Below are 27870 nucleotides of genomic sequence, written 5' to 3'. Positions count from 1 at the left end.
AAATGTCTTCGCAATAGGCCTATTCAATAAATCCCTTCTCTGCACTTCATTCACCTCTACTGTACATGAGGAGGTATTCATAATATTGTAACTTGTGTTTCTTTTTGATTTTAGTATAGATTTTGTACAGATTACATACAGAAAGTACTGTCTTGAACAAGATTTCTTTGATCACCATACTGTAAAACCCAAAAAGTTAAGGTAACTCAAACCATTTGAGGAAACCAATTGCAACCCTTGGTTTATTTAACAAATCTACACATGTCTTTCATGTGTTTCCCTAATTGTTTAGCACTCAATAAAAGTTTTTGGTGTAAATGATTTTTACACTTCCATTCTACAATGATTATTTACAATTCTAAAACATCTAATGAAATTTCTATATTTTTGCAATACAATTTTTATTGCAATCAATCAACCAATCAATCAATCAATCAATCAATCAATCAATCAATCAATCAATCAATCAATCAATCAATCAAGCAAGCAAGCAATCAATCAATCAATCAATCAATCAAGCAATTTAGTAAATAAATAGCATTAACACAACTCTTTTTTTGTGTGTGTGTGCCAATATTGAGCAGTCCTACAGCAATAAGTTGTAAGACTTTATTTCGATGGTATTTTAAGGTATATTATATAACAGATTTCTTATTGAGTTATTGAGGCCTAAGATACAAGGAGATTATTTTATCATATTTCTATGCTTTGCAATCAATCAATCAATCAATCCATCCATCCATCCATCCATCCATCCATCCATCCATCCATCCATCCATCCATCCATCCATCCATCCATCCATCCATCCATCAATCAATCAATCAATCAATCAATCAATCAATCAATCAATCAATCAATCAATCAATCAATCAATCAATCAATCAATCAATCAATTTAGTACATAAATAAGATTATCATAACATTTCTATTGTGCAGTCCTATACAAATAATTGGTAACACTTTATTTTGATTGTCCTTATTGCACATTTTGTTGACTAAAAGTTGCATTGCAACTACATGCCAGTTACTTCTCATTTGAGCATTTGTAGACTGTCGGCTAAATATCTGCTGATACTGCCCCTTCAACATTTAACTGACTATAAGAAACTTACACTAACCCTAACCACAACCTAACAGTCCACTTATAATCTATTGAGAATTAGTCGGCATGTAGAACGTGGGCAATGTAACTTAAATTCAACAAAATGCGTTAAAGGGACCATCAAAATAAAGTGATAACCAATAATTTTCTGAATTAACAATTTCTTTATAATACAGTCAGTTCTCCTGACTGACGGCTATTTATGTCACCAAACCGCACATTAATATAGATTATACAATCTCATTTATGGTCATTAGACAACAGCTTTGAAGTGAATTTGCACACATAGTAATTTTAGCCTGATTGAACCTTTCAAATGTGGCTGCACTTAAAATTTAAAATATCCATTTTCCAAAAATTGAAATTTGCTACTTTATGATTTTCAGGGCCATTAACACCTTTCCCAACATCTGCTAAAGACAAATGACTTTGAGGCTACCTTTTGTTAGCTAGCAATCCCCTGTCTCATTCTTACAGACAAATAGAAGAGGACATTTCAATCTTCTCTGCCAAAAGCCATTTCAGAGACGGTAGATGCCTCTGACAATGACTGATCGTCTATGAGGACGAACCTACAAACTTTGGTAAAGTGCATCCACGTTTATGGATATGGGTTAAAAAATGTAGCCACATGATGGATATTATTCCCCTCCATCACTCAAGTCAATATGGTTATGGCTGTCTGTGCGAGGACTGCGGGGGATCTGTGAAAACAGATGCACTTGAGTGAAGGTCACGGTGAAAATCAGCATCAGAAGTTGGGTGGGAGAGGAAGCTGCGGTTCTGGCCATCGGCTACAATCAGGACGGGACTCCATCAAACTACACGCTTTCTGGAGGTGCCAATGGACAGCGGTCACCTCAGCGGTGCAGCATCTGTTTCCAACCTGGCGAGAGCACTCGCATTCGCACACTCTAAACGCTTAAACTATATCTGCCATACAGCAAGACAATCATATGCACACAGGACCCAGTTTTAATAGCCTTTCTTAAGAATGTATATATTTTATGTGGTATTGTCACTGTCTGTTTATAACAATGTGATTATATGAGATGGTCTATTGTTTCTAGCAATGACTCACTTCAGCACTTATTTACAGTGGCTGCCAAACTTTCTGTGAGCTCATCTAGCATTCAGGAGCAAACCATGATAATATTAAACACAAATATTTTAGTCTTTTTCCTTTGGATTACTGGAATACCACCACCACCACCAACAGCAACAACAACAACAACAACGACTACTACTACTACTACTACTACTACTACTAATAATAATAATAATAATAATATGATGATGATGATGATGATGGTGATGTTAACAATAACAATGCTTCTTGTTTGCTTGTTTGCTTGATTTGAATGCCAAATTTGTACTTCCTGCATATATTTAAATACAATAAAATAAAACAATAAAAGAATAATGAAATAAATAATGAAATAAAATAATAAAACAAAATAACAAAATAAAATAAAATAAAAGATAAAATAAAATAAATAATAATAAAAACATTAAATTAAATTAAATACTAAAACAAAATAAAATACCCTAACATATCAAAATAAAATAACAAAATAAAATAAAATAAAATAAAATAAAATAATGAAACAAAAAAATACAATGAATAATGAAACAAAATTACAAAATAAAATAAATTAATAAAATAAAATAACAATATAAAATAAATAATTGTATTAATTATTATTATTATTATTATTATTATTATTATTATTATTATTATTATTATTATTATTATTATTATTATTACTCTGTTAATTAATTAATTAACAGAGTATTAATCAAAACTATGATTCAAGATTGACATGTATCTTTTTAATGTGTGTGAAGTTACTGGATAATGGATGGGGGTGCTGACCTAAAAAAGGTTTCGAAACCATTGGATTTAAATATTGATCACTCCAGAGCAGGGCTAACCGTCAAGCGGCCTTGGGATAATGATATTCATTGGGAAATTAAAGGCTCCAATTTTATGAAGGATTTTATCCAAATAGAATTTAACTTAAGAAAAAATTAAACACAGCTGCTGTAAAAAAAAAAGAAAAGAAAAGAAAGTAAAGCAATCTGAGAAGTATCTTTCAATAAAAGTGGCTGTCTGAATGGCTCCATTATCAAGTTCACATCAAGCAGTGTCAATTTCCATAATACCCAGACCTTGTTCAGAGACCATAAACATAAATCAGGCCAGCTTCATATTTTGTGTTTCATTCATTGTTTCAGCCAAGATAGATAATTACTCTCAGTGTGACCTTCACAAAATTTCATAAGACCTTCAAACTATAACAGCAACCATATAAATTAGCTCCATAATTGCACACAAACTAATCGGAGGTCACTCACTGCTTTCAATAGCCAAGATGGTGATGTTATGAACGGCGTTTGCTTCTCTGTCTAATGGCTTTGCAGTGCTGATGACTCCTGTTGTTGACTCGATGTTGAAAAACCTCTCCAAGTCTGTATTTCTGTCGATTGAATACCTAAAAAAAAAAGTTTTAATGAATTTCAGGCTTTGACTTTTAAATGAATTCTATAGATATGACCTAAAGCCACAGCCCCAACAGCGATCATTATTTTCTGCGGCTCATAGGCACAGAACTACTTAATTATGAGCATTTGTCTTCCAGCACAAAACACCTGAGCCTCACAACTCATTTACAGTCAGCATTTGCATCCACTCCCACATAAACAAATGCAGTCATTTCATGCAATAATAACAGCACTAATGATGTGCATATGTGTTATCTTTTACAAAAATGTGTGGTTATGCGATATCAGTGAAATCAGATAGCATTTGACCCAGTTAAATGCGTACATGTAGCTGTGCTAAAGACACAGTGCAAAAACATTTCCTTTATTTGCATGTGGAAAATGTGATTTATTTTTGGGTTATACTTTATTTTAAGTGTCCTTGTTATGATGTAACTACACTGTAAAAGAATCCCAGAATTGCACATCGTTACTGAAATTTTTTCACAGTAAATTACATTAGTATTACTTTAAAGGATTTTACTGTGAATTTTTTTGTTTTCAGACTTTTATTGTGAAATTAAGGCAGGGATCATGATTACAGCAAATTACTGTAAAAAAGGCTATATCTTCTGCACGTTAGTTATAGGAATTCCAATACTCTTTAATTTATTCAACATAAAAACTAACACACATGTATTTTGGTACAGGCACTTTTTTTTGTGATATTTAGAAATCTTTACAGAATTATTCTTATTATGAACTACCTCACAGTAATTTATTGTAAATTTAATCTAGTATCTTCATTTAACTACTGAGTAATATTAATTAACTACATGTATAAATACATGAATAAATACAATAATAAATAAATGGAACTTGTGTAATAAGGACACTTATACACAATAAAGCGTTACACTTTTTATTTAAATGACATGTTAATTAATAATAATGAATTTTTATTCTAATTTTCTAGTGAAAAAATATAATATAATATAATATAATATTATATAATATAATATAATATAATATAATATAATATAATATAATATAATATAATATAATATAATATAATCAGAAGTAAAATTAAAGACATTTCTGATCAAATAAATGTATCCCTGGTGAGCAAAAAGAGACTTATTAAATAACAAGTCCCCAACTTTAGAATTCATTTTGCACAAATAAGTGGGATAAGATCTCTATCCGTAGACATATTAGAGCACAAAAGGAAAATGCAATCCAGCTAAAGACTATAGTGATATTATCTCAACACAAAAACCAGGTCTTATATTTTTATTAAGGTTTAAAGCTTTAATTAAAAACTGCTGTAGTCTTTCTCGAGATGTAATCTAGCCTTCATAAAAACATTATCGCTACGGTGTAAAGTGATTCCATTAGGTCATGGCCTACCTAATGGGGCTGTTGGTGGTGTCTGGGTCCATAGCAGAGACGGTTCCTATCATCGTTCCCACTTTAGCAGCTTCAGAGACGACCATTTTACTGAGCGGAGAGGAGAAGACAGGAGGCTCATCTACATTCTCCACAGTCAGTCTCACCATTGCCGTATCGCTGAACGGTCCTTGAGACAAGAACCGTGGGTCTATGTTCCTGTTGGATGCCTCAATTTTGAGAGTGTAGCTTGACTTTGTTTCAAAGTCAAGATTCTGAGGTAAAAAGCACAAAAGGAGGGAGAGAGAGATGAGAAAAAGGAATGAAGAAATCGTTTTGAACTTACAAATAAGGGCAGAGAATATGTGGTAACTCTGAAACACAGTTTGAAATCGAATCGCGTGATGCGCGTGCGTATATAATGCATCCAAAAACACTTTGATTCTCTTCTTTTAACTCTCATATTTCATTGAAGTATTGCTATCGATTGACAGGATAGAAAAGAACAGTGTCAAAGCTGTACATTGATTTTAAGACAGAGATACATGATGCTGAAAATGTCTTGTGGAATACTTTCTCATATAGTAATTTATCACCGCTGTCTGCTGTAATATGCAGTGCATTGAAAACTACCTTCCGAGCCTCCTTCATATCACTGACAATACATAACTTCCCTGAGGGTGAGACAAAGCCAGATCCAGCACTTGTGAGCGTTTAACTGTGGCTTTAAAATGAGAAGTCAGAGGCAGTTTACTGGCAGGTATATCCTACAGTACATATCGTTTCCCTGGAAACCATAGTGAAAATACTTAACACTACACAGTATTTACAACATACAGGTTTGCTGAGAGATTGCATTGGTTGAAATTGCATATGTTATGCAAAACCTTTGATATAAATATTTTAATCTCAGTTTTCTGTTTGAATGTCAAGGGATAAAACCAAAGCGAAAGTGTTAAAAAAAAATCCATATAGTTCAAAAAGATGCAAAAGTCTGATGTGCACAAACATATTCACACATATTTATTTATGACTACACTGTAAAAACAAAATCTGTCATTTTACGATAGGGTGCCAGAAATAAAACGCAAAATAATGGCTGTTGAATTACAGAAATGTACCTTAGAATAGGGGACATTAAATTGCAGACATTTACCATAGATTAAAGAAATATAAATTGCAGTAATTTACCTAAGAATAACGGAAAAAAACATAAAATAACGGCTGTCAAATTTCAGAAATTTACTGTAGAATAGCAGACATTAAATTACAGAAATTTACTGTAAAACAACAGCTGTCAAATTACAGAAATTTACCGAAGAATATCGGACATTAAATTACAGAAATTTACCTTAGAATAACGGACGTTAAATTACAGAAATTTACTGTAGAATAGCGGACATTTAATTACAAAAACTTACCTTAAAATAATAACTGTCAATTTACAGAAATTTACCGTAGAATATCGGACATTAAATTACAAAATTTTACCTTAGAATAACAAATGTTAAATTACAGAAATGTACAGTAGAATAGCAGACATTAAATTACAGAAATTTACAGTAAAATAACGGCTGTCAAATTACAGAAATTTACTGTAGATTAACAGAATATAAATTACAGAAATTTACCTTAGAATAATGGACATTAAATTACAGAAATTTACCGTAGAACAGCAGACATTAAATTACAGAAATTTACTGTAAAATAACGGCTGTCAAATCACAGAAATTTACCAAAGAATAACGGACATTAAATTACAGAAATTTACCTTAGAATAACGGACGTTAAATTACAGAAATTTACTGTAGAATAGCGGACATTTAATTACAAAAACTTACCTTAAAATAATAACTGTCAATTTACAGAAATTTACCGTAGAATATCGGACATTAAATTACAAAATTTTACCTTAGAATAACAAATGTTAAATTACAGAAATGTACAGTAGAATAGCAGACATTAAATTACAGAAATTTACAGTAAAATAACGGCTGTCAAATTACAGAAATTTACTGTAGATTAACAGAATATAAATTACAGAAATTTACCTTAGAATAATGGACATTAAATTACAGAAATTTACCGTAGAACAGCAGACATTAAATTACAGAAATTTACTGTAAAATAACGGCTGTCAAATCACAGAAATTTACCAAAGAATAACGGACATTAAATTACAGAAATTTACCTTAGAATAACGGATGCTAAATTACAGAAATTTACTGGAGATTAGCGGACATTAAATTACAAAAACTTACCTTAAAATAATGACTGTCAATTTACAGAAATTTACCATAGAATATCGGACATTAAACTACAAAATCTTACCTTAGAATAACAGATGTTAAATTACAGAAATTTACGGTAAAATAGCAGACATTATATTGCAGAAATTTTACGTAAAATAACGGCTGTCAAATTACAGAAATTTACCGCAGAAAAACAGACATTCAATTACAGAAATTTACCTAAAAATAACGAATGTTAAATTACAGAAATTTACCTTACAATGTTTCAGCTGCATGAAATAGAAGCTATTTCTAAAATGTAAATTCCAGGTGTTGATTAGGACAAAATCTCCTTTTAATATGGAAAATGTTCCTTCTATTGCCACTGCTTTTATTTAAAACATGACTAAAATCAGCCTTTAGGCTCAATAGTAAGGCTCTCGCCTGTTGGTGTTGTCGATCTGGAAACCTGCGCTTGCATGTGTTTTAAACGAGGAGAGCAATGTCTAGTTCAACTACTTGGTGTCAAACTTACATACTGCACCTTTAAGTTAATCTGGTTAACTAGGCAAGTTAGGTTATTTAGAAAAGTCTTTGGATAACAGGGAATAGTTCTGTCACTAATCAAAATTAATACATTTACATCTACTAATATTGATACTACTACATAATCTATATGATCAATTAAGTCAAATCAATCCAGTCCAAAAATAATAGTTTCTCCAGAAGAAAAAAAAAAAATCTATAAAAAGGAACTACTGTGAACATTTTATATGTTCTGTTAATTCTCACTTGCGGGAAATATATGCTTGCAGGAAAAAAGACTCAACTCCCTCCCAGCTCTACCTCCTCTACTCCCACCCCTAGCTACTATAAACACAAAGTAAAGACTCCTTCTAACCCCCTCCCCCAGCCCTTGAACATTGCATATCCCATACTTCAATCCACTCTTTTCTGATCTTTTGCACAACTACATATTACCCTACTTTTTCTAGATATTTTGGTGTTCTATACTGAAATGTCATATTTTGTATTGATAATTCATTTTGTCTTACTCTCAGTAGGGTTACTTATCTTAGTTAACACTGCTATGGGTTTCAGCAGTGACTGACCTACATGGTAATACAGGTTGAAGAACATGTTGGCAAGATATGCTTGAGTAAAAACACATTGACACTATGATGGTAAAAAAAGAAACACTGGAGCTGGGTCAGAATTTAAACTTGAGACCAAAAATAACACCGAAATGAATATAAATGTCCTTCCTATTCAAGGAATGGGTACAAAAAATCCCTGCAAATCAGAGTTTCTTCCTTTATAACATATGGTAAACAAGCAAGGGAGTCGGAAAGGTGTAAGGTGGGTCAAAGTATTTGAGGAGCATGATTGCCTTTGGGAAGAAAGTGTTCTTGGGTCTGGTGGATCAGGAATGTTTGCTCCTGAGGCTTCTCCCAGAAGGAAGCAGGGCAGAAAAAAAAGCTGAAGGCCAAAGCATTGTCCTTCACGCTGTTTCTGACTTTCTTTAGACACTGCTTGGGGGAAGTAACACGCTGAGCAGCCTGCACTGTAGGGGCTTCCAGCGAGAGGAAAAACAGTTTCCAAACACTGTTGAATTTCCTGAAGTCAACAATTATCTCTTTTGTCTTGTTGACATTAAGAGATAGTTGTTGACTCCGCAACATTTTTCTTGGTCTCTCATCTCCTCTCTGCATGCCATCACATCATTGTTGTTGATGAGCCTTAGCACTGCGATGTCATCTCTAAAGTTGATGATATGGTTGCCGGGGTGCCTGGCAACCAGGCTCAGAATCAACAGTGAAAACAATAGAAAGCTGAGGACATGGCCCTGGGGGACACCAGTAGTCAGGGTGACAATTTGTGTGGTCTGGTCATGGCTCCTGACTGCCGGAGGTCTGTTTGTCCAGTAAAAAAAGGATCAAACATATTGCAACTCGTAGATTTAATTCAAGAAGCTTCCTATCCATTTTCATTCATTTATGCAGGCCTGGATTGGCTAATTGGAAGGACCGGGAGAAATCCGTTTTTTTTTTTTTGGCGCAAGGGCCGGTGTCCTTGTACGTAGCTGCCTATACACAGGTGTTACACTTTTTATTTATTTATTTATTTATTTATTTATTTATTTATTTTACCATAGCCTCACGCCTCACTCATGTATTCATTTTTTTTTTTTTTTTTTTTACCACAACTCCACTCTTTTTATTTATTTTCTCGCAGCCCCATGAGCAGGCCCCGTAATGTTACCAAGCACCAGTTATGAGCCTAACACACCAATGGGCAGGTAGGATTGTCATTGAGGGCATATAAGAATTCAAATAAGTGTTATTAATGAATATTACACTTCCTCATTGAAAAATTTCCTGAAACAATAAATGAAATCAGATGATTCACTTTATTAATAAATCTGACTTGATTAAAAAGCTAAAAAAAGGGATAAAAAGATGGAGCCATCACTAGAAAATGATATTGTGGTTAAAAAAGTCTGGCAGATAACTGTGCAATTCTATTTTTATTCTTTATTTGTGTTTAAGGATATTAAGCACATGGATGAACAATTTTGCACACAATATATATTCAGATGTTGCAGAAAAGGACATTGTTATGTTTAAGAATAGTGTTGGAGAAGTACCCTTTAATGTTCTAAAATTAAAAAAAAAATACTTGAAGTTATAAAGCAACTATTTCATCAAAAAAGTCATGATAGTGTCATTAGAGAAAGTTCAATATATTTTATTGACATACATCATATTTGTATTTATTTGATTTTTATTTTTCATTTCAAAGTTTGGATAAATATGAGCACTAATTCAACAGATTCTGATACTGTTACACATTACATTGTATTAACTGTTCAGATAAATCTTCACTATGAAGCAACACTTAGGCTACTGTATTTGCACTGAATTGAAAAAGATGTTATTTAAATATAGTCAGTCGTTAACTAAAGTGGGCGGTCTAAGGCTTGAAACTCCAAGGCTGAAAAGGGGTCCCACTCCGGCCCTGCATTGATTAATTTTTGTTTTAACTTAGTCCCTTTATTAAATAAGGGGTCGCCACAGCAGAATGACCTCCAACTTATCCAGCATACCTTTTACGCAGCTGATGCTCTTCCAGCTGCAACCCAACACCAGGAAACACCTATACATTCTGACATTTTCACACATACCTTACGGCCAATTTAGCTTACCCAATTCACCTATACCACATGTCTTTGGACTGTGGGGGAAACCGGAGAACCCAGAGGAAACCCATGCGAACATGGGGAGAACATGCAAACTCCACACTAAAATGTTAACTGACCCAATCGGGGTTCAAACCAGAGACTTTCTTGCTGTGAGGCGATCTTGCTACCCACTGCACCACCGTGCTGCCCCTATATGCATTTTATAATAAAAATTTTAAATATCAAATCAATCATCTCACTGTTATTCAGAATGGATAGTTTTGCCTGTAAGCGAAATGTCAGAGGTCAAGTGCAGGTGGGCTGGAGGTTGTTATAAGGGTCACGACCAGTCGATAACAGCGCTTCATAACTATGGATGTAAGAGCAGAGTACACTAACCATTAGGACTTGTTAACATCGAATTCTTACAGTACGTGCTTTAACTTTGTCAAAACCTCAAAGCTGTCTCATATTTGAGATGATCCCAGTGGTTGTTAGATCAACCTCTGACAGCATCAGAAGATACACGCATTTCACATCTACCACATTTTCTTATCGCGCTCCCTTCGCAGGCATGAAAAATTTATCGCCTTCGCTTATTTGCAGTCATAGCAATGAGGCTGAAAGTACATATAAGGTTCGGGCTGTCTCTGGCCTACCTTCTGCAGAGTTATGACTCCTTCCTGGGTATCTTTGTCTGTTGTGACCCTGAACACCCCAAGGCCGTCGCCCTCTATAATTCTGTAGTCCATCTCAGCATTTGGTCCGATGTCAGAATCCAAGGCTTTTATCTTGGCCACCACCGACGCCACAGGCAGGGATTCAGGCACAGCAAACTGATAGGATTCTGCAAAAGAGGCCCGGCAAACACACACGGGTTATTGATGATGCTATTTCTCTTTTTTTCCTTTCTTATCACCCAGCTGTTAGCGCCAGGTCTGAGCTAATAATGTATCTCTGCTCCGTAGCAGGTAAGCCACTCTATAGATATAGCAAGCAAGGGGATAGTCTAAGCTTCACACACTCCCTGATGGCGGGGAGAGATTCACACAGCTAAAAATAGAACTCTGGCAATGATCTTAAAAAAAATATCCTCTATTATAAAATGAAGATTGTTCAGTTCTATTCGGAAGATCATCTACCTGATAATTACGCAGCGACTACACAGAGCGCTTGATCTCTATAATACAAGATCAGCCTGAGTCATTAAACAGCTCAGATAGTTTGCATGCAAATTAAAAGAAGAGACAGCATGCGTTAATGATGGATCGGGTCTGCGTCTGCTTTATAGCTGGTAGTAGAATCATACTCCGTGAAAAGCGGGGAGGGTTGTCATTAACGTCCGTCAGAGTGACCGTCACCGACGTAGTTCCTGAGAGTCCTCCCATCTGGCCAACCATGTCTTTGGCCTGGATTACTAGAAGATATTGGTCCCGTGCTTCTCGGTCCATGTTGGGCAGAGCTGTCCTCACAATTCCTGCACAGAAATCAGGTTTTAATAACTGCTGTTGATTAAAATGAATGAAATATGCACCGTTAATGATGTATGTTAATTAAGAGTTGGCTATAACTTGTGAATCAAAGGTGTTTTTTGGTTATGCTTTTTAGTTAGCATTATGAGATCATGATCTTTAAATTGTACTCTATATTATTGTTTTATAATAATTGCAATAATTTAATACATTTTATTTGATAATTTTTATTGTATACACACACACACACATATTGTATATACTGTATGTGATCTAAAGTTTGTTCCTCTCCAGTTTGAAAATATGTCTATACAAATCTGACTTAAAAAATTCTCTCAGTAAAAAAATCTTTATTTCCTTACGCTTTTTCTCTTTACTCAACTTTAAAAACATCAGCTGCACTGACCTAAAATTATTTGTCAGTAGTACAAAAAAAATAAAACATTTAGTTGAGTTAACATGAGACTATAATTCGTTTTCTAGAGAGATGAACTACTCTGTAACAAAACTTTTTCAGTTGTGCCAACTGAATATTTTTTTGTCAGCAGAACTGGAGTGCCTGAGTTTGAGTGAACAAAAAATAAATAAATAAATAAATAAATAAAACATATTCCTCATTTTCACCAGAGTGCCATGTGTCGATGCACTAACCACTACCCATTGGCACTGACATCTCCTCAACTTTTAAAAACATCAGTTGCACTAACCTAAAATGTCTGATGTTGAGTGAACAAAAAACTCTTTTGGAAATTGGTACTAAAAATTGCAGAAACAGGAAGGCATGCTTCATATGTGAAGCATTACAAACTATTTGCCCTTGTTTGTCCTGCCATGTTTTGATCCTTGTCTTGTTTACCTTTATTGTTGTTTTGCCTCCTGTCTTGTTTCTAATTATGTATCTAATAAATGTTTTGTTAACATTTGTCTCTGTTGTAGTTGTTTATTTAATTTTTTATTTATTTATTTTTTATTTTTTGTATTATTGACAAATAATTTTAGGTCAGTGCAGCTGATGTTTTCAAAAGTTAAGTGAACAAGAAAAAGCGAAAGTATTTTTTTTTCTTTTTTCTGGTTTAAATTTTTTACAGCGTGTCTTAAATGTCAGATGTTCAATATTCAAGTCAAGAAATAAAAATTAAAGCAACATTTAAATAGCAAATAATATTCAGTTTTATTAAATTGCAATTGTTAATAATTCAAAGTAACACCATTCAAATTCAGATTGTTTCTGTATATTTTAAGTTCAATAATATTTAAACTACACTGAACTGAACTAAACTGAACTTCAACTCTGAAAACTGAACTGACACAGTTTCAATTTATTAGAACATCTAGGTTAAGCTGCTATGACACAATCTACACATTAAAAGCGCTATAAAAATAAAAATGAATCAAATTGAAAACTAAAAATCCAGAACCCATAATGCAATCCAAAAAAGCAAAACAAAAATCACTTGTCAAGTCATTGTGTTAATGCAAACTGTTCATTTTAGCATGAAGATTTTTTTTGTTCTTGTTGTTAGTATTTCATCATTCATTACCTTTCATAAGCCCTTTTTAGATTAGATAAATAAAAAAGGTACACTCAGGACCTTCAGGACAAAAATGTCTCCATTTTAACCCCTCAAAACTCATATTTCATCCCAGTTACATTTAAAAAATAAGACATACATTTGTGGTTAACGGGCTTCAGTTTTGTTGGCTTAATTAATTGATTTGGTTGTTTTTAAATGTAAATGTATGTTATTTAGGCACTTTTTCCAGGTTTGGTCTGTGGAGCAAGTTTTTTAATTATTTATTTTACAATGAAAGACTGTAAGCCACATCTCTGTCAGTTAAGGTGAATTTTTCAGCAGACGTTTTTGTCCTTATTAAACTGACACACAGAGGTTAAACTTTTCAGTATCAGCAGCTGTCTGAGCAGAGACCAAGGCACCGTAATGCAATTTAACTGTAGATAAATGCAAGGCACACGGTGTGTAATAAACACCTGTGATTCACAAAATTTCACTTTTTTTCCCTGAGTGTGGGTGTAATGATAACATCTTACTTGCCTGTAAGGGCTGTGAAAAAAGCATCTAGATTACATTATTGATCAATTCCCTTCAGCATTATAGGGAGACGGAATGTGCATCAATTAAAACAGGATTACCATTTAGTAATCTAAATAGCAAGGACCTTTTCCAGATCTGTTAGGCCATATCATAATGGATCTCTCATCGAAAAGTCAAATTCACCGAAGCCCGTGCAGGACTGTAAATCAATTTCCACTCCAAGTCACTGTTAGTTTTAGAATTATCATTGCTTGGCACACTTGAGAGTGATTAAATAGTACCCACTTCCTTTTTGTGCAGCAAAAGCTATGATAAATCCCAATCGATAAGAGCTGCTATTTGCTATATCTGGCTTCATTTTCTTGCACATGTTGTGGTGGCGTCTCTAAAATTAGCCATGTACTTTAAAAGAAAAAGGAGGGGGAAAAAAAGTTTAATCAAGGTTTGTAATTTACCCAGTTGATTGAGTCCATATGTGGAAATGACCTCAGTTACAGCTAGAGTGCTGATTACATTAAGGATTTCATTCCCTGTAATCAGGTGGTAATGTGTGCCAGTAACTTCATCACAAGTCCTATCAACTTTTTTTCTGTTTTTATAAGTGAGTGAATCAAAACAGTGGTCTCTTGACGTTTTCTTGTTTCCATTACAGGAATCTGTCACTACCGCATCATAGACTTTACTTAAGTGACAATTGAAAGAATGTGATGGGTTTCTTTTTTAAAGACTTGAAGCTGAAACATGAAGCAAATATTCTAAATATTCTACTGACCATATACAAAGAAATAAACATCAATTTATAATGTTGTGTACCTGTTTTTGGTTCCACAGAGAAGTATGGTTGTCCCTCAAGGATGCTGTACACAACTCTGGCGCTGTTTCCATATGTGGGGTCATCTGCGTCAGTCGCCTTAACCTCAACCACAGATGTGCCTGGAACAAATTATCCACCCAATTTGGTCAAAATAGTAACGGCCATACACTGGAATCACAAGCACTGAGCCTCACTTGATTACAGCACTGAAATCTGATGCAGCTCATCACAGAAACATGAACAAGCTCAAAGGAAAAATGAAAAGAAACATAAGGAGCTCTGTAATCACATGAGTGTCTGTGGTTTTGTTTTAAGCAAATTAAGTATTTGAAGGAAATAATTTATGCTCACCAAGCTGGCTTTTATTTATTAAATAGTAATGGTAGTAAAAATAATGAAATATTAAAGTATTACATATTAAATTATGATAATGCATAACACATTATTACAAATTGTTCTTTTTGAAAATATAAAAAATTGCAAATGTGAATATTCAGTATCATTACTGCAGTATTTTTAAGTAATTCTTAAAAATTTTTTTTTTTACAATTTTTAATGTAAAATGTTACCATTTTTATAAAGGCCTGACAATATCCAATTTTTAAGTATCTTTGCATTTAGAGTTTTTATTTTTTTATTTTTTAGATTGAATCAGGGTTATTTAACCAGATATTGTTATTTTAACTCTTAAAATAATATTAGACCTTTAAAAATAATAATTATGAAATAAGATAATAAACACTAAAGAAAAATGTGGAGTGCAGTGGTGGCAAAAAAAAAAAAAAAAAAAAAACATGCCCCAGTGAAAATCAACTGTGCCCCAGTAAAAGCTTTGAGGGCAAACTCACACTAGGTAAAGTTGCCTTGAACCGCGCCGAATGGCGATATCCCCCTCCCCTCTCCCTCAACGACCTGCATTCACACTGCATTTTGCCTTCTGAACCTGAGCATGCTTATGTCATCGATGATGCGACTGTTCAGTTTAACAGGAAGACAAGTGCTCTCGCTTAGCACTGTGGACATTGCTTTTGTATTATTTTTAGTCGTTTGGGATGCAGTGACACGCGGTCAAATATTTTGCCAAATAGATCCACAAATTTTGACACTGTCATTAAAATCATCGTGCAAGGGGTTTGCTACTTTATGTATGACAGTTTGTGTTCTTTGAAAAGTAAGAATGATTGTTAAATCCATATGAAACAGTCCCTTAAAAGTGACGTTGCGTCTTCAGTTTCAAGATCAGGCACACTTTGCATTTACAGTACAAGAGTACCACGCCAAATCCCAACCAAACTGCACTCTGGCACACCTCTTTCAACCTGGCCAACCAACTGAACTGTGGCTTGGAGCACTCACACTTGCCAAATGATGGCTGGGCAGTGGGCATGGTTCGGATAGCATAGTGTGAGTAGACCCTGAGATATGATTTACTTGATTTACTTTACTGGATTTACTTTATGATTTACTTGCTTAATAGAGCTTTGTTTTTAGCAACACCCCTGGGTTTGGTTTACTTTTATGGGCTATATGACAATATAATTGATGACTTTGCAACAAAAAAGGTAAGAAAGGTTTAGATGTAGTGAAATATTAGTACATTTTCAGTTTGTTTGTATGGTGTCTCAATTGTTTGTTTGAGACCATTACATGTGTTCTAAAGGGAGTAATAAAAAGTCAACCACACAGTGTCTCGTTTATTTTTCAAGGGGAAGGGGGGTTGTAACAGGGTGGTTCACCCAGGGTGCCATTTAAACTAGAACCGCCAGTGGTTGAGTGTAAAATAATTTACCAAAATGTGTAATAATAAAGACTAATCTTGCCTTTCAAAAGCATGTGATACGCTGTCAGTTCCCGAAACAAGGCATCTGCTGCAGATCAATAGCATGAAGTTCATTAGAGCGTTTTGTAAGTAATTACATTTAATAAAAAGATCCACAGTGGCTTCCACAGTGACAAAAATCTTTCATTTCCATTGTGCGCCAATTTCCCCAGAAATTATGATTACGGCGCCTTGAACACATGGGATGGAAACGCTCCTTTATCTGTAAATTATTTTCACAATTGTTTTCCACATTTCTTGCATAAATTAACAACGCACCTCAAATAGACGCATATCTTGTGCTGGCTTCTGCAGTATTTTGTATTCTTGTGCCTGTCTTGATTGCAGAGTACTGAGCTGGTGTTGCCTCAGTTCTCATTAAGCCATGCATCCTTGCAAAAAGCCCAGAAGGAGCAAACAAATCTAATCTAAAGCCAAACACAAACTTTAAACACTTTATGGGGCCTTGCATTTGCGTTTCCCTTATCTTATCTAGGCTTTTTGTTGTTTCTGCTAATTTGCATAATGACAGAAACTGGACATTTGTAATGAATACTGTTTAATACATCCCTTTTCATTCAGTCGCCATGTTTACAGGCTGCTAGTTCAGGCAAGTTAAGTGCTTACTTTTTTTCAGGAAAAAACTATTTCAAAGCTCACAATATAGGCTGAAATCAAGTTGAATTTTGCCTTTCTGAAACTTTCTTTTAAGTGCAACGTCCTGTAAGTTTGTGTGGATGCAGCTTGATTTGTAGAGCACTGAACTATATTATAGAAGTGCAGCTACCATGGGTTTGATCCCAGAGAATTGATGGATGATTGACCTGTCGCCTTTTTTTTTTTTTTGTCTTTCAGTGTCATGGGATCTCTTGAATTTCAGAATTTGATGATTTTGTGCTGAATAATATGTTTATTTAAGCCACAGTACTTCAAGTATTCTTGGGATAAATACTGTAAAGTTCTAAAGTCAGTTTACTTTGGTTATTGTATGTTATTATGTATAACTCCTATTGCCCTTTCTATACTGTGTAATGTAGAGCTGGGAAATATGACAACAATCTAATTTCACAATATGAGTAATCATCACATATCCTGATAATTATATACAATTGAAGTCAGAATTATTAGCCCCTCTGAATTATTAGCCCCCCAGTTTATTTTTCCCCCCAATTTCTGTTTAACAGAGAGAAGATTTTTTTCAACACATTTCTAAACAAAATAGTTTTAATAACTCATCTCTAGTAACTGATTTATTTTATCTTTGCCATGATGACAGTTCATAATATTTGACTAGATGTTTTTTAAGACACTTCTATACAGCATGAATGACATTTAAAAGCTTAACTAGGTTAATTAGGGGAACTTTGCAGGTTAGGGTAATTAGGCAATTTATTGTCTTTATTGTTTGTTCTGTAGACAAATTGGAAAAGTATAGCTTAAAGGAGCTAATAATTTTGACCTTAAAATGGCTTTTAAAAAATGTATAACTGCTTTTATTCTGAACGAAATAAAACAAATAAGACTTTTTCAGAAAAGAATATTATTATACATACTGTGAAAATTTCCTTGCTCTGTTAAAAATCATTTTGGAAATATTTTTTAAAAATAATAATAATTCAATGGGTGCTAATAATTCTGACTTCAACTGTATTTTCTGATTTAGTACAATTTCTGTGTTCAGTCAAATAATACTTCATATACATTGATTACAACTAAAGAACTATTTCTGTTTTAATATACTCAGAAATGTACTCATTCATATGTGATCATACTTATCATTTTATATTAAACCTCAGGGCAAATGTCTGATTAAAAATAAGTAGAAATGTGGTGGGGAACGGACTTGAGTTTTGCAGTGCGTTTGAAACCAATATCCAACCTGACTACAATTTGGCGATTTTTGGATATTCGAATATAATGTAGGCCTTTCCCAATAGCAAGCCCTGATGGTTGGCAAGATTACAGCTAAAAAGATGATCTTACTTGAATGGAAATCTCCAAAGCCTCTCTGTTTTAAGAGATGGTCGAACAAATGAGAATTTATAAATCTTTATCTTCATCTCTAACCTATATATTCATTACACTTGCTTTGTAAAAATGTGAATATTGTCATTTCATGTTTACATGTTTATGCATGTGTTGTGTGTATCTATCTATCTATCTATCTATCTATCTATCTATCTATCTATCTATCTATCTATCTATCTATCTATCTATCTATCTATCTATCTATCTATCTATCTATCTATCTATCTATCTATCTATCTATCTATCTATCTATCTATCTATCTATCTATCTATATATATATATATATATATATATATATATATATATATATATATATATATATAAACAAGTTAGAATTATCAGCCCACCTACATTACTAGCCCCCTTGTATATGCTGTACAACTTTTTGGTACGTTTTGTACTGTTTTTGTTAAATATTTTTATTGTTTAAATAATAATAATAAAAAATTAATAAATGTGAAATAAAACAAATTATTTCAAAAATAGGAAGAAATATAAAATAAATATTATCCATTTATTAATTTTCCTTCGGCTTTGTCAGGGATTGCCACAGCAGAATAAACTGCCAAAGCATATTTCAAAAACTAATGATTACAGGTCCAGAATTAAATACAATTAAAAAAATACAGCTAAATAAAATACCAAAAGCACACATTTTGCTTTCAAGATTACAACTTTCTCATGATGCATGTTTCTGTCTGTATCCCTGTTATAGTGTATAAAATTGCTCTTATTTAAATTACGAAAAAGTGTTACTGTATTTTGTGACACCCCAAAATATATGATAGAGCATAATATGAAACAATATGCACAGCCCTACAGTAATGTGTATCATGTAAAATATAGTACAGTGATTTTTACAGCAAATGTCCTTCAAGTCGTTGGTTACATCATTACATATTAATATCTTTCAAAAAAACCTGTTAGTGTCGATTCCATAATCATTTATTCTGCTGAACTGGAGCACAAAGGAAGTTTAGTGCAGCTTTGCGGCTTGCTGATATTTCCCAGATTTTATTTAAACTGTAAAACGGCTAATGGAAAGTGCCAGGCCTTCATTTGAGCACAATTTACGGGCCCGCTCCAGACTGCTGTGTTCCTCAGAAAAATGCAGATTATCATTAAATGCGTTTGCTTGTAAAAAACTAAAGCTGACATTTGGGGACAGGCCCAGATGTTGTCATATTGGTAACCGAAGCATCTGGAGGCCCAGCTGAGTGTACAAAAACGCAGCGCCATGGCAACACCACACCACAGGGACCGAGGCCAAATGAGTATTACTCTTTATCAGATGGTACGATGTGATTTCATCTCATATAGGTAACCTTGTACCTCTGCAGAATCATTTAAGGCTCTTTAGATTCAACATGCTGATACATTTAAAGGCAGTTAAGAAGACCAGCGTATGGTCAGTCTTTAAATAATCATCATATCAAAACCGCTATGTGTTAAAGTGATTGGATGGGAGTATAAAAGCATATGCTGTTAATTTCCATTCAGCTCCATGCTGATGTCTGGAATAAGCGGAAGTGTGTATGTTGGGTTGTGGTCCTTAAAAGCCACAGCCATAACACCCTGCAACTTAAGACCGGTTACTTACAAAAGCTAAGCAAGGCTGAGCCTGGTTAGTATCTGGATGGGAGTCCACATGGGAAAACTAGGTTGCTTTTGAAATTGGTGTTAGTAAGGCCAGCTGGGAGCGCTCAACCTGTGGTCTGTGTGAGTCCTAATGCCCCAGTAGTGAAGGGGACACTATTCTGTCAGTGAGCGCCGTCTTTCAGGTGAGACCGAGGCCCTGACTCTCTATGGCCATTAAAAATCCCATGACACTCCTCGTAAAGAGCAAGGGTGTATCCCTGGAGTCCTGGCCGAATTCCCTCCATCAGCCCTCATCCATCATAGCCTCCCATCAACCCAATTGGCTCTATCACTGTCTCTCCACTCCACCAATAGCTAGTGTGTGGTGAGCGCACTGGCGCTGTTGTCTTATGGCTGCCGTCGCGTAATCAAAGTGGATGCTGCACACTGGTGGAGGTGTGGAGAGATGCCCCCTCAAGATTGTAAAGTTTTTTTGCTTGTATGGCCATACACAACGTGCTATATAAATACACACACATTACAGTACATTACATTTACTTTACATTACATTTACATGCTCGTAAACAATTTCTATGGAATCTATGGGGTTAATGTTGGGGATTTGTTGATTATAGTAACAAAATACAGACAGAACTCTAACACATAACAATAATCTACTAGACGCAATTAAATGATTATTTTCTTGGAGTCTTTTCTCACCTATTAAAACTGACAACTTGAGTAGAGATTTGATATTGTGGCAGAAAAAGTTTCTTACTCAAAAGTTTTTAAGACACTATGTGGTTGTTTGTTAGTTATAGTTATGCTGCCAAACTACAGCTTAATCACAATATCACACTCACAGCACTGTAGTATGCCATTTTAGGCTCTAGATTCAACATGCTGATCCATTTTAAGGCAGTTAAGGAGACTGGAGTATGGTCAGCCTTTAAACACACATCATATCAACAAAGCCATGTGTTAAAGTGATTGAATGGAAGTATAAAAGCATATGCTGTGATTTTCCATTCAGTTTCATGCTAACATGGAACAAGAGAGAGGTGTGTATGTAAAGTTTTGCTCCTCACACTATCAATCTTTATGGCATTTATGGGGTTAATATCGGTGAGTTCCCGAATATAGTAGATTAATACAGACAAAAGTCTATTAATACATTGGCTGCATCTAAATTTGCATACTTCCATACTATATATTACGCTAAAATCAGTATGTGAGCCAAGTAGTATGTCCGAATTCATAGAATTAAAAAAAACGTGAGAAGTACTCAGATGTCCTACTACTTCCAGCAAGATTCTGAAGTGTCCATCTGATGGACGCTTTCTCGTGATGCACTACGAGAGAATTCACAAATGGGAGTGAAGCGACTCAACTGACATAAGTAGATCACTTGATCAAGACAAAATGGCGGATGTAGTATGTTCGATTAGTACTACTCGCATTCATACTGCACAGAACAAACTTCTAATGGTAGTGCATTTAAATTCAAATGCAGTATCTACTGAGTAGTAGACAATTTCAGACACAACCATTGAATTTGTACACTACATAACACAATGAAACAATCCAAATATTAGTTTTTAAGTGAAATTTTCAAACTTTTAAAATTAACAACTAGAATTGAGATTTGACATCATGGCAAAAGTAACATTTTTACACAAAAGTTTTTAAAGGTGACATCAGATGCCCATTTTACACACGCTGAAATGAATCTTTAGGGTCTTAATGAAAAGTCTATAACTTATGCTGTTTAACTTAATATCTCTTTAAATGTTCTTGAGCTAATGACCTTCTCTGAGGCTAAAGGATCATGGCTGTGTTTTAGCCTAACGATCCATTCTTGAGGAGCAGTTAAACCAGTAAAAAAAAAACACTCAGTGCCCAACCAAATCAAGTTGCTGCTGACTGTCATCAGTATGATGGTATTGAGTATTTGAAGCTGTTTACACATTATGATGACAAAATGTGAGATTTCGCCAGGCCATCTCCCAAGCGTAATACACGTGTATAATTTATCATGCTTGACATTGCAGTCTGTCATTATCAATGAAAAATGTATTCAAACAGACATCTATAGATATGAAAAGTGGTGTATTTAACAAATGCTTAGCTGGTGTGAACACCAAGGCACCTCAGTAATAAATTAGTAAAATTAATACTAATAAAATAGTAATAAAAGCAATTTTGGTAATATTAACACAGTAATAAAATATTAATAAAAACAATATTAGTAATATTAATACAGTAATAAAATAGTAATAAAAGCTAATGCACATAAAGGATGTTGATACAACTATAAACATGAATGAACTAAAGCTAGTGTTTTGGTAACAATATACAACCATCTCACTACTATAGAGTTTTTACAGTGTAGATTGTGTCAAAGCAGCTTAACATAGAAGTTTTAGTAAACTGAAATTGTGTCAGTCCAGTTTTTAGATTTGAAGTTCAGTTTAGTTTAGTTCAGTGTGCTGTAATTTTCACTGCTGAAACTCCAAGCACTAAAGAGCAAATCCACCGATGCACAGCACCACAAGTCCCAAACCATGCAAGCCAGTGGTGACAGTGACAGTTTGATGTGATTTATCATCAATTTGGCCAAGGTTGTAAAGCAGTTTGGGCAAAAGAAAACTCCACACACAAGAAAATTTCTGTGAAATTCCTTGCATATCTAAATCTAACTCATCTCACTGTTGCTGATTCTGTGTAATGACACCTGTGAGCCTCTACATTTGAAAACAGAGCAGACTGCATGCCAGGATTGCTTTATTGTAGAGTGAAATGAAAAGTACCACCGTTAGCCACTTTGCTTACTGTTTAGAAAAACAGGTGGGAGAGGGTGGAGTTCATAGTTTGCTCAGAGGCAGACGTATATGAAGAAGTAGTTATGTTTAAACAAAAATTCAAAAAGGTCCATTTTGGCACATAAAAATATAACAAATATTTTTGTTGTTGTTGTTTGTTTTAAACAAGCTACATTATTTATTTTCAACTCGTCTGAGCTGTCAGGCAAAACACAAACCTATTTAAACATAAAAATCTACAACATTAGTAAATTTAATCTGATTTTACCTTTAAGACAATCTGTGGTTGATTTTTATTAGGTTGATTTTATTAGACCTAACTGTTATTTTAAGAGTTCACACTTCTCCGCAAGAGAACCCTAAGCTCGGAGATAAGTGAGTCCAGGGCTCTGGCTTGGTCAATAAGCATATAAGGGGGTCCAAGATCACGTCTCGAGAGCTCACCCTGGTAAAAGGAGGAAAAGGGGGAGATGGGGTGGAGGGATTCCTCCAAATCGAAGGCAGTAGGGCAAAATTTGTCTATTTATTGTAGGTTTTGCTCAATCGGGGTTGCGTTTCCCAAACAACGACATAACTCGCGGCTGAACTATCATAGTAAGATGGATCATTTGAAAAAAAAAACAATGTAGTGACAAGTGTTTCCCTAAACCGCAATTTCTCTGTCGCAGATCTGTCATTTGAACTACGCTAGTTATAACGTAAACCATCCATATTGATGCTCTAAACAGGGTAAAACTACTTTAAAGAAAAAAACATAATTTTTGTGCAAATTATATTCTTTTACACACACAGGTATTTAAAAAAAATCCAATATTAGTTTTGGTAAAAACATGCACTCATTTTCCATATTAATTGAAATATATATAAACGGCACATATAGGGCATTTGTTTCTTTTACAAATATTAATGAGAATATTCCATATTCTATTCTAAAACATAAAATCATTTACCTAACATGTATTCTAATCTCATATATAAAACATATAAATCATTAATGGTTGTAATTTACAGTAGGCCATTTATTAAGAAATTAAAAAAATCCTCCTTAATAATATTAATAATATTTGTATTATTATTTATATTATTATTATTATTAAGCTAGATCTTGTTTATATTTTATTTTATTTTATTCATTGTAAAAGTCTACTTTTACAATTTGACACATCCAAACCACTGGAAAAAAATTTTAACCAACAGGCCCATGTCATATACAGTACAGATACATTTCTTAATACATACACCTACTATAAATTAAAACCATGAACGAATGCTATGTATTTTTTTGTTTTCACATGCATTTAAATAATATGTTTCCTAAAGCTTTTGTCATGAGCGGGAACACGGCTGCGTTCAAAATGACATAGATGCTTTCAAAGTGAACAACAAAGGGAACCCAATTGTCAATATGAAGATTGCAATAACTGAACTGTAAAAAATACTTGGAAAGCAAATCACACCTAAGAGAGATGTTTTCTTTTTTTTTAATTATTCCAAGTTAAAAATGTTGGAAGGTTCAAAAGGAAAAGGGCACAGGGGATAACTGGAAATAGAACACAACCAGGAACTATGCTTCTATCTACAGTTCTTGAGGTGTAGTTGCAAGCGTACAAGTTTGTGATGCAGTTTGCAAATGTTTGCTGGAACGATGGATTTGGGAAACAACAAATTAATGATCTGTGCTTTTAACGACAGAACTTGGGACTCTAGTTGGCTAATGATGGTTTTCAGAAATGCATGCCTGAATGGATTATTGCTGATTACAGATAAAAGAACAGCCGCGGTCAATCATATCACGTGTTTCTCTTGAAATTAGTTTGTAAAACTTCAATTAATGCAAAAGCACACCCATGGCCCACTTCAGAAATCATTTTAGGATCTGTAGATTCAGCATGCTGATACATTTATAGGCAGTTAAGAAGACTGGCATATGGTCAGTCTTTAAACACAAATTATACCGAAATCACTTTGTTTGGGACTGATTGGATGGGAGTATAAAAGCATATGCTGTGAATTTCCATTCGGCCTCATGCTGATGTCTGGCATGAAAGAGAGGTGTCTGGGTTAGGTTGTGGTCCTCACACTTGCAAACAATCTCCTGTTTCTTAATTACCAAATTAAATTAATCATTTTCTCGTTAATCAAATCCATTCATCACCGGTTGACTGCTAATGAATTTAAATGGATCTATAAAGCAGTCATTGAGGACAAGGGTCGCTTGCATTCACAGAGGCTAATGGTTTTGTTCACGCCGTTGGACAGACAGTGGCAGCCAGCATGTTAATTGCTCTTATAAAAAAGCATGTCAATGCTTGCGTGATTGTCAGCTACTACGCTCTGCGTGGCTGAACTGACAAACAAGTGCCCTGTACTGGGGCGTTCATTATGTATATCACTGCTCTTAGGTGATCCTCGATATCTAAACAAATACGTGACACAATTACGAATAACTGTCATGAAAAGGGTGAAAAACAAAATGGGTGCTAAGGATGTACCAATATGTAAACTCTGAATGCTGAAGAGATACTGTACTCATCGTCATTAATGACTAAAGATAAATGAGTCAGCCATTATTACACTATTTTGTCCAAATGATTAGAAAATAAAACAGTAAAAAATATTAAAATCAATGATTTTAAAGAGCTCAAGAGAGTTTAGGTTTGAAGGCTTTATAAGTTATGAACATTGAATAATCATTGTATTGTTTGTGTTTTAAAAAATAGTAAAAAGTGTTTACAATAATGATAACTAAAATTAATTACAAGCAATTCATGTTCTTGGGTTATAACTGTTAAACCTTTTCAATATTAACTCGTGTTTAGTATTAATTACAGATAAGTTAGCCATTAGCACACAATTAGAAATGCTAAGTCAATTGTTTTAAAAACTTTCCGAGCTTGACAGCATTTTAATGTACAGTATGAAATAGGTATATTCATTTTAAGATTCATAAAAGATGAATTTAACATCTATTGTTATTATTGTTTGTAAAAACATTTTGGCTAGATTATTTTCAGATGAATTATATAATTTACTATACTATTTTATTTTCATAAATTAGAAAACGTAAAATTTATTATTACAGAATGTGTAAGTAAATTGTATTATTATATTATAATTATTATTATTATTATCATTATTTTTATTAATAATAATAATAATATTAGTATATACATTGTTATGTTTTATTAGTATATACATTATTATTATTAATAATAATATTATTATTATTATTAGCTGTATGCAAAAATGTAAATTCAAATTAAAATTGGCAAAAGAAATGTATGCAGAATATCCAAAATTATCTAATAATAAAAACACTAAATAAATAAATAAATAAATAAATAAATAAATAAATAAATAAATAAATAAATAAATAAATAAATAAATAAATAAATAAATAAATAAATAAGCCGGTCTAAAAACAACACAGTTGCAAAATAAATTAAGACATGATTTTTGGAGAATAAACAATGGCACAAACAAAAATAAATTGACTGGCAAACTGTAGTAAATAAAATCACATGATTAATATAAATACTCATCATATAAATTCTGTGTGTGAAAGGGAAACACCTACAAATGTATATTCAGAGAGGATCAGTCCACAAAAATCAATCATACACTATAACAAATGCTATGGTTCTGCTTAATCAATCTGTGTTGAAACAACAAGAAGAAATTCAATTAATGTATTAGTTTTTTTTAAATGCAATTAGATTGGACATAAAACAATTAAGTTGTCCCTCAAAAAACTCAAGAATTGTGTTGTTTCAGCTCATTTTAAATAAACAGTTTTATGACAAACATCATTTCTTCAGTGTTTATATATATATATATATATATATATATATATATATATATATATATATATATATATATATATATATATATATATATATATATATCTAAGAGTGTTTTCATTGACAAAATAACATTCCTAATAACAATTTCTGTACGCTAAGAGCAAATAAAAAAGCACTTACCAACAGGAGACATTTCTGGCACTTGTGCATTATAAGGACCATCCAGGAACTTGGGCTCATTGTCATTAATATCCTGGACTTTGATAACAAATTCCGACTCTGGTTCGACTGGGAGATTGGTTGCGCGGTCTCTGGCCTGAGCTCGCAGTGTGTAGTAGGCTTGCTCCTCTCGATCCAGACGCTTCGTAGCATGTATGTCGCCTGTGTTCTCATCGATGGTGAAAATGGAAGTTGCACCTTCACCATTGAGCACATATTTTACTTTGCCCTCACCTTTGTCCACATCAGAATGAAGCTACGGGGGAAAGAAAAAAGGAGAAAAGAGTCATTCAGATCTATTATCCTTGTAATGGGGTCTAGTTAGAGTAGTCAGTAATTGTGTTTACTCATGAGAAAGTACTTCTGCAGTGGTTTAAATAATAAATGGGCATAAACCATCTCCGGCAGATTTGTGTATGCCAACAAAATAAAAAGAACAGGCTGAATAAATGTCAAAACTTGCAAGTTATTCCTCCTAACACATCTCAGAAGGAAAGGATGGGTGGAAAATAAAATAAAATAAAAAAATCTATCTTTCCTTGTTATACAGAATATAGCTTGAGGTGCTGAAGCTGTGAGTCACTGTACCTATCGAACTACAAAAAAATATATATATTGGAAAGAAACATGAACAGCAGTGATGAAATTTCATGGTGTTTGGAGGTCAGTTGCCTTGTCCTGAATGTTTAGTCAGATTTACGATACAACAGTTGTTCTGTGAGAAGCCGGATAATTATATGTGGTTTGTGGTTCATATTTACCATTGTGCGTCTGCAACACACATCTGTAATAAACCATTAAAAACCGGCCAATTTAATTCACAGTCCAGAAATCCTTATTATGAGCCTCTTTCTCATGCTGTTACCATTTTT

At 33.7% G+C, this 27870-nt stretch overlaps 1 protein-coding gene across 2 annotated transcripts in view; it reads right to left on the bottom strand.

The window, feature by feature from the left end:
* cdh7a (cadherin 7a) overlaps positions 1-27870 on the bottom strand; it is a 94743-nt gene that overhangs the window by 35041 nt on the left and 31832 nt on the right. For both annotated transcript variants that reach the window (XM_087239850.2, NM_001077448.2), the window contains 6 exon segments: positions 26960-27254; positions 14728-14847; positions 11698-11865; positions 11048-11235; positions 4998-5251; positions 3462-3598 (listed from right to left, as the gene is read on the bottom strand). In XM_087239850.2, coding sequence (XP_087095976.1) covers positions 3462-3598; positions 4998-5251; positions 11048-11235; positions 11698-11865; positions 14728-14847; positions 26960-27254 — 1162 coding nt within the window.

The sequence above is a fragment of the Danio rerio genome, chromosome 2, assembly GCF_052040795.2.
Source record: "Danio rerio strain M-AB ecotype USA chromosome 2, GRCz13ab, whole genome shotgun sequence".
In the NCBI taxonomy this organism is placed as follows: domain Eukaryota; kingdom Metazoa; phylum Chordata; class Actinopteri; order Cypriniformes; family Danionidae; genus Danio; species Danio rerio.
The sequence above is the reverse complement of the archived record's forward strand: the minus strand, read 5'-3'. Positions and strand labels throughout refer to the sequence as shown.